Raw genomic sequence first — 12,930 nt, 5'->3', positions numbered from 1 at the left:
ATTACTCCAATGCAACAGCGCAGTTCAGTTAATTTGAGCCAAATGTAAGATATTTGTGAAACAAACCCCGAGCCTTTCCAGCCTAAGTCCCATCAAACGCTTTCTCGGCGAGGTCCAGACACGCATCGACTGCTTACAATCATGCTGATTGCTGCTCAAGCCTGCATTATGTTCAACACCATGGATCAATTACGTGGTTTAAATCAGATCTATTTGTTCATAAAACACACCTGGACAGGATGAATAAAGATGAAGAAAACTACCCTTTAACTCAGTTGCCAGTGATTTAGACAACATCCCCGTGGGTGATCCCACCCAAGGTCCTCCTTGGGCGCGCAGGCGGGGGCCAAGCGCAGTGGGATGGGCTTCGGCACGAGGCAGCGATGCCGCCTGCACCGTCCTCGCGGGGCCCCCGAGCCCACGGCTAGCAGAGCTGCAGATAAATAGCTGCATTTTTTGGTAGGACTTTCAGATATTAATGTACTTCTGAGGGCAGGATGAAAGGCAGTTGGCTTTAAAAGATGACTGAGGCGCTCCTCAGAGTCAGGGCAAGGCATAAATTTATAAAAGATTTATTAAAAAGATGGGGAGGGAACTACAGAAAAACACTCTACGAGCAGCACCGGATCTCCAGGCAAGCTGGAAGCGGCACAGAGGCACTCAGGACCTCGTTATTTAACGTTAAATATGCAGTGGGAGCAGGCTGGGGTGGGCTGGGGAGTGGCTGCACCACACGCCACAGGAAAAAGTGCAATAGGCACCGGGAAAGGAGCTGCAATCCCGCCGAGGGGTTTGTTCCCTGGGAGGAGGGGATGCATTGGGATGCAGATTCTGCTCTAAGGACTCAGTAAGTTGGGGTTTTCTTCCTTTTTCCACGGTAGGAAAGCACCCAAAAGCATCCAAAATCCAGCAGATGTGAACATCACAGAAGTCGGAGCAGATTCCCGATCTCAGTCCCAGTGGACCCAACTGGGCAGCAGATCACCCGCCCTGGGAAGTTTCTCCCTGTCTGCATCCATGCAATGACTCCTACCCCCTGCTCCTACACCTCCTGAGAGAAAAGCTACCGGGGCCAGATTCTGGCTGCTCAGAGGGATGTAAATTCAGAATAAGCTCATTGAAGGCAGCAGAGTGGCACTAATATAATGGGAGCCTGGGTGATCCAAGCGAAGCCTTTGTGCTTCCTTTCATTCCTGCGCAGAGGCAATCAAACCCAGCCAGGAGCGATGGGAAGCTTCGTTGCAGAAGGGCAGGTTTAGGATTACTTTGATCTGAATAACAGGCCAAGTTCTTTTCTTCTTTGATTGGTGGGGGAGTTCTGAATTTTATTTTTCCAATTTAAAAAAAAAGAAAAAAAAAGAAAGACTTTTTTCCTGATTTTTTCAAGGCTAATTTGGGGGCAAAGAATCCCCTCGAGTGTCAGGAGGGAGTCACAAAGGGAAGCTCCGCAACCTGGGGACTCGCTCCACTAATCGAAGCAATATTTTCCGATCCACCTGGTTTGGTGCTTTGCAGTGAAGCCCTATTTCAGAGCAGGAGGAACGGCACTGCGGATGCCCCGGGTGCTGCGGGGCTGTACCGTGAGCTGGGCCACAATTCATTTACCCTGTCTTGCTTATTCTTTCCCTAGGGATTTGCTTCCGACCACGCCATGGAAGAGGATTGAGGCACCTTTGGTCTAACCAGACACGCAGAAGGTTTACACTAAAATCAGCCTCTGTAATAAAGATTAAATACACGCATCTTATTCAAGAGTCCACCAGCGCTGTGGGGCTGTGTGGGATGGGAGAGGACAAATCCCAGCACACCACGTCCACTGCAGGGAGGGGAGCACTCACTTCTGATCTGGTCGGGGGAAAGAAGGGACCTGTGGGCTGCCCCATCCCTGGAGGGGTTCCAGGCCAGGTTGGATGGGGCTCGGAGCCCCTGATCCAGCGGGAGGTGTCCCTGCCCATGGCAGGGGTGGGACTGGATGGGCTGTGAGGTCCCTTCCAACCCAACCCATTTTTCGTTCAGACCAGGTGAGCTGGAAAAAGCAGCAGATGTTGGAGCACGAAAACAAATCCCCAGCTAGCGATAAAGAGCACACTCTCTCGATCAGTTTTAATAGTGCTTTCCTCCAAAATAATTACTGCTCCTTTTCTTAAAAATTCAATTTATTTTATGGAGGTTAAGAACCAGGTTAAGACAATTGGTAAAAATCCCGGGCTGAGGATCCATGCTGGAGATGTAATGGGATAGTGGCTTTTTCTAAAGGCGATTCACAGCTGAGTGACTGCATTCTGCCACCACTAACTCTGATTTCTCCTCCTCTTCCTTCTCTGGAGTCACCACTGCCTTTCTCATCCCTTCACATGCTCCAAATTCCATTTTCATACAACAAACTTGGTGAAATACAGTAAAATCACGTCCAAAAGCGCAGCACCACCTTGGTTACCATCACACGGCTGTGCCCCAAACCCACCTGCTTTGTGGACGAGTTGCCCCCAGGGACGACGCATCTGACCACCACATTTTTAAGCACGAGAACAAGGTAAAGCGAAACAAAGAGACCTGGGAAGGGCAGAAAGCATCCTAAAACCCCCACAAACTGTCCCCAAGGACATCCTGATGAGACAGTCCCCAGAGGTGTCCCGCCACCAGCTCAAGCACCTCAAGTTTTTTGCCAGTCACGCAAAAAACTTCTGAAAAGCAGCCAAATTCCTTCTATTCCCTTCAGATACCAACATCCACATGGCAAAAGAGGCAAGGACCTTCGCCCCTTCCCTGTGCTTGCAGCACTTTTCTTCCTAAAAGGCATTTTTCGGCGAGAGAGTGAGACACGTATTGGTCCAAAACCTCTTCATATTGAATTAATGCAAAGCCTTTGAAATTATCATCGCCTCTATGGAACCTGCAATGCCACAGGAATGGGGGCAACCCCTGTCCTTTCCTTGCCTGTTAATGTCAAAAGAAATGGTCTGCTGCTGTGTGTGGAGGCAGAAAGCTGAATAACAGTTGCAGAGCAGGGGGAGTTACTTGATTTTAGAAAAAAGAAAGAAAAAAAGGAAAAAAACCCAGAAAAGCATAGATTTCCAAGAGCTTAGCCTTCACTCTGCACCTTTTACTTCACTAAACCTGGGGAGTTTTGCTCTGATCATTTGATCATGAGCTGTCTGACACAGCACTGGAATACTTAACGCAAGGCCAATCGTTCTGCTGGTGGCATTCAGAGCCTACCGACCTCCTGGTGTGCTCTGTGGTGACTCCACCCTTGCAATGGGCCACTGCTCTGCACCCACTCTTGGTTCTTGCATTACTTTCACAAGTGAAAAAAGCCCAAACGAGTGTTTGGCATATCCTTACCATGTTGCCTTCATCATCACCATCATCGCAGTCTGGTTGGGGGTCATCCAGGTGGAGCTGGTGCAGCAGCAGACCTGGAGAGGTCTTCCCGTTGCAGTCCTGGTGCTCGGAGGTGGAGGTCCGGCTGCTGTGCATGCTGCTGGTCCGGTACAGGGAAGGCACCTGCAGGGTATCCTGGAGGTCGAAGGAGCCTTTTGTTTCCAGTGACTCCATACGATGAGGCAAAGAGCTGTTGAAGCTACCAGCCCGGCTGGAATGCTCCTCGTCGGAGCTGTCTCCTTCCTCTGAGCTCTCCTTCCCTTCTCCAGAGAGGAGGGACCTGCGCTCGCCGCTCTGCTCCCGACGCTTGAGGCTGGGCGCGCGGCCGATGCTGTTCCAGCTGGAGCGGCGGCTGTTCCAGCCACCGCTGGCGCTCCAGGGGCTGTGCGGGGAGCTGCGGGTGCTGGGCTGGGGGAAGGAACGGACAGGGAGAGCATCAGTCCCGCGCCACAGCCCCACACCAGGCTGCTGCTGCGCCAGCTGGGGTGGATGGACGGACAGACAGCGCTGTAAGCCCAACAGACACGCACTGAACATCTGCAGGAGGTGATGTGCATACCGGGGACTTGAGCTCATAGGCACCAGGATCCATGGAGATGCCACTGGCCCGGCGGGACTCGAAGCCTTGTGCTGCATCTCCAAACACAGCGCTCTTGGGCATGGGCATCGGCGTGGCAGCGGTGTGTATGATGAGCGGTGGGGTCAGGCTCTTCTTCAGCTCCGGGTGGTCGCTCAGGGCCATCACTGGAAGACACAAGTGGGTTTTAGTTCTCACACCTCAAGGGGCGCGTCTACAACCTGCTCTCAGGCAGGCAAAGCAGCTGCCCGGGGCTGCTGGCTCTCCTCCTGCCAACAGGATGGGGGCCAAAAAGCCCTTCTGGAGACCTGAAAGCCTGTGCTGCTGTAGGGGAGCAGTGGGATGTAAATCGGGAAAGGGATCAGCTGCCAATGGGAGAGGAGAGCAGACGCAGGCTGTCATCAGCTGCCCCTCAACCCACCAACACCCACCAGCTCCAACCCTGGTGACCTCCTTGCCCATGCTGGGCTCCCTCCATTCTCCTTCTCCACGGCTCCTCTGCCGGTGTTCCTACAAAGCGAGCCCAAAATCCCAGACCTCGGTGGGGAGGTTACAGCCCAAACACCATCACGTGTCTCTGCATCAACGTGCCACCGCTTGGACCACACCATCCTCCTGAGGAGGGCTTTTTCCTTCAGGACACATTGCTTTCACAGCAAAGTGAGGTCTCGGTGCAAGAGTCTGTCCTCCTGGGGTTGTTACTCACAGGCTGGGGTCGACAAGTTCTTCTTAAGCACCCCCTCCTCTTCCAGGCTGCGGGGGAAGAGATCCCCCTCAGAGTCGGACTTGGAAGCATCACCCTGGAGTAAAACAGAGGACTTCAGCACGGAAGGCAAAGGGCCGCAATGCACGGACACCCCTCTGAAAAAACGGATTCCCATCTCCAAAACCACACCTACAGATCCACGGAATTTCATACCACGATGCAACATCACCTTTCACAACATGACGCATGCACATATTTATACCACAGACTAATTAACCTCCTACCAGGAAGACAGACTGCTTCTGGCTCCAAACACGGTCCCAGAAAGGGATCAGAAAAAAAAAATCCCTATTGCTTAATTTTTGCTGCCGGAATTGCACTCTGGGCAAATATTAGGGAAGGACAGATAGCTGAGGAGCAATTTGGGGACAAAACCTGACTCTACTCATCTCTCTTAATTTATAAACTACGGCTTAAAGCTCCCTGTGTGTGTGTTTCTAGTGATGTTTCAATGAAACAATCCAGGATTCAGAAGGGCACAAGGAACCTCAACTTTCCAACGGAGCTAACGGGCACGTGTCGATGGATGCCCCACCAGCGCAATGAGGATCCAAGTGGCAGAACCTGGTAATGACCGCCTTGGGTCGTTGGTCCCTTCCCAGCTGCAACACGCACGAGAAGCAGAACTTTTGGGGTCTCACGCTGTATGCTTTGGGGGGATTTAAATTCTGCTGTATCATTAGGAATGTCGGGGGTTGGGCGTGAGCTGCCCACCCTGACCTGGGCCTGTCCTCAGGAGGAGAGAGAAGAGGTTTACCATTGCTCACAGCGTGGCGCCCGGGCTCTCGCTCGGTCTTGCGGTACGGATGCGATTAGGGATGTCCCTGCACACCCCCCGATTCTGTCCATTGGCACTGCAGAAAGGCGCTTAGGGTGTGGTATAGTCGCGATACACCCAAGGGGCAATGGTGCTCGCCAGATGATGCCCATCCAAAAGAGGAGGATTGATGGCTGAAACCACTGCTCTGGCAAAGGGCACCAAGCCCCGGCACGACGTACATTGGGGAGGGAGGAGAGGTAGGAAGGGAGGGAGGATGCTGGGATGAAAGAAGCCAAGCAGACCCTCACTTCAGCTGGGAAAGCCCAGGAGCCCCAATAAACCCCCCCAAGGCTAAGCTTTGCCCCAGGAGCTCTGGCCAACGCTGCGGAGGTTTGGTGCTCGGGTACCTGTTGGTTGTAAAAACCCAGAGGGACCCCAGCGTGGGAGGGGAGGAGGAGACGGCATCTGACACAAGTCCAGCGCCCTGCGCCTCTTTGTCAGCGCTCATCTTTCTGGGGTTTTGCCTGATACCCTTATGGAGTTGCTAAAGAGTTAAGGGGTTTTTTTCCAGGCACGCTGGACACTCTCAGACACATTTTTTAAGTCAAAAGAGAGTGTGATGTGAAGTGTTGGCTCAAACTTCACCTTCTGAGGAGCCAGGACTTCTGAGCTATTCAGGGAAGCTCATCCTGCAGGATGCAGACCGGGAAGCTCAGGAGCACACCTTGCAAGGGGGAGCAGTAAAGTCAGGCTGGCCTGAACTTTGCTGGAGTCCAAACCGTGTCTCCGTATGAACAGGAGCTCCAGGTGGCTCCAGGTACGCTCCTCGCGGAGGCTCCCAGCTCAGCCCGTCCGTCAGCCTGCCAGGAATTACTCATTCTCCCTACTGGGTTATTAAAAAGGAATAAATAACAGGAAGAATTTTATGCGATTTGTATTCCTGGAGCGCTCTTTAACAGCCCAAAGGAAAGTTTTAGGGTGCACGACGAGATGCGTGCCGGGATGGAAAAGCAGAGCTCCGTGGGCACTTCCCACCCCCTCCCCAGCACCAAACCCCACGTCTGGAGGGAAGGAAGCATCTCCTCTGAAACACCACGTGCCGGACTCAGTACGGTGCAGACAAGCATCTCGCAGCCGCGGCTGCTGCCCGTTACCTGTTCTTGCACTCCCAGTTTGCCTTTCTGGATAGAAAAGGGGTTACGAGAGAACAGGGAGTTAAAATCCTTTTGGGAAATGAGGGTACACCAAGAAGGACCAGAGCGTACAAGGGCTAAACCGGCCTGTACCGAGGGGAGCGACACACTGGGGTACGGTAGGAAAGGGCTTTTGTGCTGAAGGAAAAGCCAGACTTCTCAGAAGGGACAGAAAGGGAAGGGAGAGGTAAAGAGAAAGTGAGGTCGGCAGAAGAATCAGGTTTGGAGCCTGCTGCACCCCGGAGATCCACAGCTTCCTCAGACCTGAACGGGACCATTTCACATCCTGACCTGTGCTGTATCGTGGCATCTCGCTGACGATCCCAGCAGCCCCGAGAGCCTTCCTGGAACGTGCCACAGCGCAGCTGCCACCGTCCTGCCCTGCCAAGCACCGGCCTTCCCCCAACACGTGTCCACAAACAGCCTTGATTCCAGGTCCCTTCGCTCCCGGGCACCCTCCTCTGCCTGTGTGACGGAGAGGGGGCTCGGCAGGCAGCATCACCATCTGCATCCCCAGGAGGTCCCTGGGATGTGACCGTGCTGTGGAGGGGCTGTGACAGGACAGGCATCCAGACAGGGGTCAGCGAAAGCCACCCTGAAGCACCCACCTCGATTGATTTGGCTTCCCCAGAGAAGGAAGGGACTTAAAACCAAGGCCGACTCGACAATGAGGACGACAAAAACGAAATCAAACCCAAAACCACCCCCAAACCAACCCCAAAAGGATGACAGCTACTACGATGAGAACAGCACCACGGCGTGTCACCAGGCACCACGAGAGAGACAAGCAGAGCAGGGCCGTGCTGCGTACGTACCCCCGAGGAGCCGACAGGCAGCTGAATACAGCTTAACTGCCCACTCGCGTCTTCTCGCTTGGACATCTCCTGAAGGAGAAACGGGGGGAGGGAGGGGGGAGGAAGGGGAAGGAGGGGTTCAATTTTCAGTTTCAACAGCGGGGCTGAGAGGGGACTCAAATAACACACGAGAGAAGGCAGGGAAGGAGAGGGGGACAAGGGCAGAGTGTGGCCGCGACGGGGAGCCGGGCTGCGACACCCACTCCACGCGGCACAGGGAAGGGGTGGAAGACCTCGGATGGAGCCAAGCCCTTGGAAGGGATCCAGCCTTACCTTGAAATTGAGTATTTCAAACAGAACTCGCTTCAGCTCCTGAGTGATAACTGCGCTAACGAAACATCAGCTAATTACTGCAAACAGGATTTTTTTTTTTCGCAGCTGCATAGCAGGATCTTTATTTATTGGGCCTTCATCGAGCAGCAACAGAGGCTTTTAATGAATGTTTGGCTAACACAATGTCAGCCTCTTACAGCCAAGTGGAACACCTAATTGAAGGAAAGCCACCAGAGCCCACCGTGAGTTCAGATCCCTCCTCACCCCCTCCACCATCAGTGGACACCTTTTGGGTGCCCAGAGGTGGCGAAGGGCTGCAGGCAGGGGAGCACAGCCCCATCCGGGGGGGGCTCTGCCACACGAGCGGCCCCAGCTTGGAGATCTCCTGAAGGATCTCCTGGGGTGATCTCCTCACAGCCCCAGCAGTCAGCCTTTCCCTAACCACTTGGAAAGCACATGCCGTTCTTCACCTGGTTCCACCTCTTCTTCCTCTCCCAATGCTCCTTGACACATTTCTGTGCCCGGTCCCATGCTGCTGGGATGCAGGAGGTTTTGCACCATGGTAGGAGGGCACAGGTTGTTCCACCAGCTGGATTTCTTGCCCATGGGGCAACGGATCTTTCCTCCAGTTGCTACGTGGGATACAACGATCATCCCACTCTAGGCTGGGATGAAGACTTTAAGACTGATCAGCTTTGGGATCTAATTTAAAGTCTTTGTTGTAAACAGAGAGAGACATGGAAGAAACGGTGGAAGAGAAAACACAGAAACACTTTTCCTTCACAAGGATAATCCCACAGAAATAAGGGATACAACAAAAATGCGATCCAAAATCCCTACAGAGGGAGAAGCGACCCTTCCTTCTGGTTGAAGCCCAGAAGAAATCGAAGTCCTAATTTCTCCGAGGTTTGATGCTGCAGGCAGGGAGCAGGTGATTTCCTTCGGCACAGTGGAGGATGGAGGTGCTGGAGGAGGGGGCTGGGAATGAAGGGTGGCACAAAGGAGGGGAAGGAACAAACGCACAAGTGAGGACAGCTCGGGACAAAGGGACATGAAACCAGGAGAAATACCAATGGAAGAACACGCTTTGGAGATACAATCAGGCGGTCCCTTTGGGAGAGGAGCTTTATGCCTGACAAAGAGGAATCATTGCTTGCTTCAGTGAGGAGTCCCCAGAGCAGCGACCTGAGAGGTCAGGCAGCAATTCCAAATTAGCAGCTCGATCAAACGGAGTCCCCTGCTCACCTTCCCTGCACCAGCACCAGGCTTGAGTTAAATCAGAGAACGTGTGGTCAAAAATAACCACACTGCATCGAGTCCTGCGGGTGCCTCTTGCAAGAGGGAAGCAGGTTCCCAAATAAAAAGAAAGAAGGGGGAGGGAAAAAGAAACAAAACTCAATCCTGCAAAATATATTGCTCTGTATTTAAAGTTTGGAACAGGTCCTTTTTGTTTCTCGATTGCTTATATACATCGGCTGCCTAGCAACGGGGGCTGCAAAGCCCTGCACTAAAATTAACAAGGTGCTCGCAGATTGAGGAAAGGCACTCAAGGACCAGGGAGATAAAGGCAGCAGCCCTGGGATTGTGTTTCAGCCCAGAAATCTGAAGGAGAATGGAAAGAAACCCTACCCAACTCAGAAGAAGGGTCAAGTGCAATGGCAGGAGGGAGACGCCAAGGTTTGTTTACAGGGAGAGATGATCTCTCTATTAATTCTGCTTAGGAGAGGATCCTTTGTGTGCTGGCTAGCAAAAAAACAGAAGGAGATCTCTTTGCAAAGCTGAATAAACACAAACCGGCCAGGCCAGACCTGGCTCCTGACCTCCAGCAGACATTTGCTCCCCGCCTGCTGCAGAAGACTTGGGTTGAGCTGAAGGATCTCTTGATTCCATTGCAATTTACTGGAGGAACATGGAGAACTCTTAAGAATATGGGAGGATGGTTATTAATAAAATGCCATCATCAAAGCCTGAGATATAAAATAGCACTGTAATCAGTCAGAAATTATAGGAATCTGGTGAAAGATCATTAGAATTGCCATGATTGGCAGAATTGGCCAAAGATGGTTTGATCTTCAGAGGCTGCACTGGGTCCTGGTCCCCACACTCCCTTCTGGATACCCACATGAGCATCACTGGCTTTGGGCTGTCTCGGTGCTTTCCCGAATCAGAAGTTGCTCCCTGATTTGTGCTGTTAAGGTTTGGTTTGGTATTTGACTCTGCAGTTCAAGACTGTTGGCAGCTTATACAGAAATCCCAGAGCTGGCTTGAGCCAGGAGGAGAATCACAGAACCATTTAGGGTGGAAAAGACCTTTAAGATCTTCGAGTCCAACCCTAATCCCAACACTGCCAAGTCCACCACCACATCACATCGCCAGGTGCCGCAAAGAAGTGGGAGCAGGAGATGGGGCAACTGCAAAAAAACCGCTGGAAGCCAACTGGAGGGGATGCTGCAGGCGGTTCCCCTGGCTCGGGGGAAGGCAGACCCTCCAGGACATGCGTATCGGAATAAAACCAATGCGTTAAGCTTGGGCGAGGATTTACAGAGTTCTGCCACAGCACCAGCTGGCTGCAAAGCGAGTGCGGGATACATTGCTGCCCAGGGAAAGAGGCGCACAGCAGCCGGGTGTGTGGGAGCGTGCCGGCAGGCGAGGACAGCGATGCTCTAGCATGAAAACCCAGGCTGAGCCAAGGACCAGAGGTGTCAGCCTCCCTCAAGGAGCAGGAGCTGCAGAAGTGGCTGCTGCGTTGCAAGGCTGTGTGCTTTCCTGCGAGAGGTGGGCGATCTCCCACTTCAGCGACCTTCAGAGAATCAATTTGCTAGGCTGAGCAGACAGAGGTTCGGTTTCGAAGCCACCATCACAAGCAGCCAAGGAGCTTTTTACCTCTTCTCGCTCTGGCAAGGGAACATTGTGCTACTTGGGAGGACCTGGCAGTGACCTTCCCTTCAGCTGAGTGGTGAGGGGGCACTTACAGACACAAGCAGCTACAACAATGACAATTAAATAAAAGCACCACATGGAGAGAAATGATACGAAAACTAGAAAATATTTCTTCCTGTATCTCCTCATACACCTCCATTAATTTAACTCTAAGCTCTGCCCTGAAAATAACAGCAGACCAGTTCTGTACACAGGGGGTAGGATGTTATGATACCCAAGCAACAAACCTTAAATAATATTTAGTCACCCCGAATGCTCATAAAAAGCAGAGACAGCGTGTAAAAGCACAGCCTGTTCAAGCAGACCCCAGGGAGCAGTTTGAGATTCTATTTACCTTCCCAGGCCCTTGGGCAGGGTTGTAAAGATCCCCTCCCTCCCCTCTCTGCTGCCCTTGGATAATTTTTGCAGAGAGCGGGTGGGCACTGCAGGTCCCCCACTCTGGGGGTGAGGTGACACACTCACTTGCTCCGAGCTGGACGCTTGGAAGGGCAAAAAAAGATTGAGTTCAAACCTAAAGTGCCCCCCCTGTACTTCCATGAAAGCCTCCAGCAACGCAGGATGTCTCACAGAAGCTCCCGGGCCGAGAAAGAAGACAGCAGAGACCAGAAATCACCTTTAAAATGTGCAGAGCATCACAGGGCTGGAAACAGGAAGAGCTCTGTGAACGCACACCATCAAAAAAGCATCATTGTGTCACTAATCTCTTACCAGCCTGCGTAAGTTTTCAGGAGGGGCTTTTAATTTGGCTGACAAACACGGTGAGAAGTGTTTCAAAGCCACTGTCAGAGCAGCCATCCCATCCGCAGTGCCTGACTCACAGCTCAATTCCCACTCCTGCATTAACGCTAACAACGCTTTTCATTTAAGCCCTTCGTTTGGAGGGCTCAGCCGCATTAAGTCACACCGTGGTGAAGAAAATGAAGAAAGGAAAAAGAAAATAGAAAGAAGCCCTAGCCTTTTCCCTCACTTTTCTCAAGTCCCACTCTTGCTGTCCATCTCAGAAATGAAATTCCAGGATCTGGAGGGCCTGAAACTTTAGAAGGAAGCAAAGGCACGAGCGCGAGGACATTACCTCTGTCTGGAAACCCTCTACCAGGATGGCCACCAGCAGGTTAAAGAGAACGTAATTCCCAAATGTCATGAGAGCGATGAAGTAGAGAGCAGCCCAGGAGGAGGTCGATGCCATGCCGTTGTAAAGGACCTTGTTCCAGTCTTCCTGGGTCAAAATCTGCAGAGGAAGGGTTGCAGGAAAATGGAGATACCAGAACGTGCTGGTTTCCCCAAGCCTGACCGGGTATCTGTGGTCTGGATGGGCCAAAGAAGCACCCAGCTTTTGGAGTATCCACTGAGCTATAATCGCAGGAGGACAAACCTGGCCCAAGCCACCTTCTGAGCCAAAGAAGAGACAGAACTAAAGCAACTGTGACTTCCATGCTACCAGTAAGGACCCTGCCCAAACCCCTCTGACTCTCACCTGCACCAAGGGACATGTTCAACCATAGGAGAATGCAACCTTGTGTGTTTCAGACCTTTCCTTTGGAACAGCTAAAAGACCTCCATAAATCCCACAGTTATGGAGCTTAGAGCTGGTGAACAAAACTTTTCACGTATCAATTATGGGCTTAAACTGGATTCTGTTCTTTGTCAAAATCTCGCTGCAAATGGTCTTGATCTCCTCCTCTCCATCTCCACCTTCTGCCCTTACTTTCACCCCCCAGCCCTTGCTCAATCTAAGAGCCTCCTGCCTCTGCACCCTCTTCTCATTAACTTCCTCCTTTACCCTTGAAAATGGTCTGAAACCTCCTGCGTTTCCTCTGTTGGGCTTCTGGGTCCTCCCCCTTCCATGGCAAGGAGCTTCACCAAGCTGTCAGATGCTTTGGGAAACAACCCCAGACCCTGCAGCCCCAAACCACACGTGAGCTGTGGCATTTGCCATCGTGTACCTGGAACACAGTGACGATGGCCCAGAGCAAGGAGTCGAAGTTCTTCCTGTCGGGCAGCGTGTCGCCATCTCGCTCCGAAGCAAACTTACAGCCAAAGAGGTGCATCCCCAGGATGCTGCATGGGAGAGAAAGCAGGGGCTCAACAAGGGGACGACAGCACAAACCAGTCATCACCCAGCGGGGCCATCTCCTCCTTTCACCCAGGCAAGCCTTTTAAAAGACGAATAATTCGTTCACTGA

General features: G+C 52.3%; 1 protein-coding gene across 21 annotated transcripts in view; it reads right to left on the bottom strand.

The window, feature by feature from the left end:
* CACNA1G (calcium voltage-gated channel subunit alpha1 G) overlaps positions 1-12,930 on the bottom strand; it is a 148,229-nt gene that overhangs the window by 54,337 nt on the left and 80,962 nt on the right. For 11 of the 21 annotated variants that reach the window (XM_054083097.1, XM_054083079.1, XM_054083092.1 and 8 more), the window contains exons 13-19: positions 12,691-12,805; positions 11,820-11,975; positions 7,496-7,564; positions 6,642-6,668; positions 4,668-4,761; positions 3,944-4,128; positions 3,346-3,792 (exon numbers count right to left, since the gene is read on the bottom strand). In XM_054083097.1, the coding sequence (XP_053939072.1) occupies positions 3,346-3,792; positions 3,944-4,128; positions 4,668-4,761; positions 6,642-6,668; positions 7,496-7,564; positions 11,820-11,975; positions 12,691-12,805 (1,093 nt within the window). The remainder of the gene's footprint in view (positions 1-3,345; positions 3,793-3,943; positions 4,129-4,667; positions 4,762-6,641; positions 6,669-7,495; positions 7,565-11,819; positions 11,976-12,690; positions 12,806-12,930) is intronic. The other 10 variants (XM_054083081.1, XM_054083098.1, XM_054083083.1 and 7 more) reach the window with 3 other exon arrangements.

Source organism: Cuculus canorus, chromosome 18 (assembly GCF_017976375.1).
Source record: "Cuculus canorus isolate bCucCan1 chromosome 18, bCucCan1.pri, whole genome shotgun sequence".
Classification (NCBI taxonomy): Eukaryota; Metazoa; Chordata; class Aves; order Cuculiformes; family Cuculidae; genus Cuculus; species Cuculus canorus.
The sequence above is the reverse complement of the archived record's forward strand: the minus strand, read 5'-3'. Positions and strand labels throughout refer to the sequence as shown.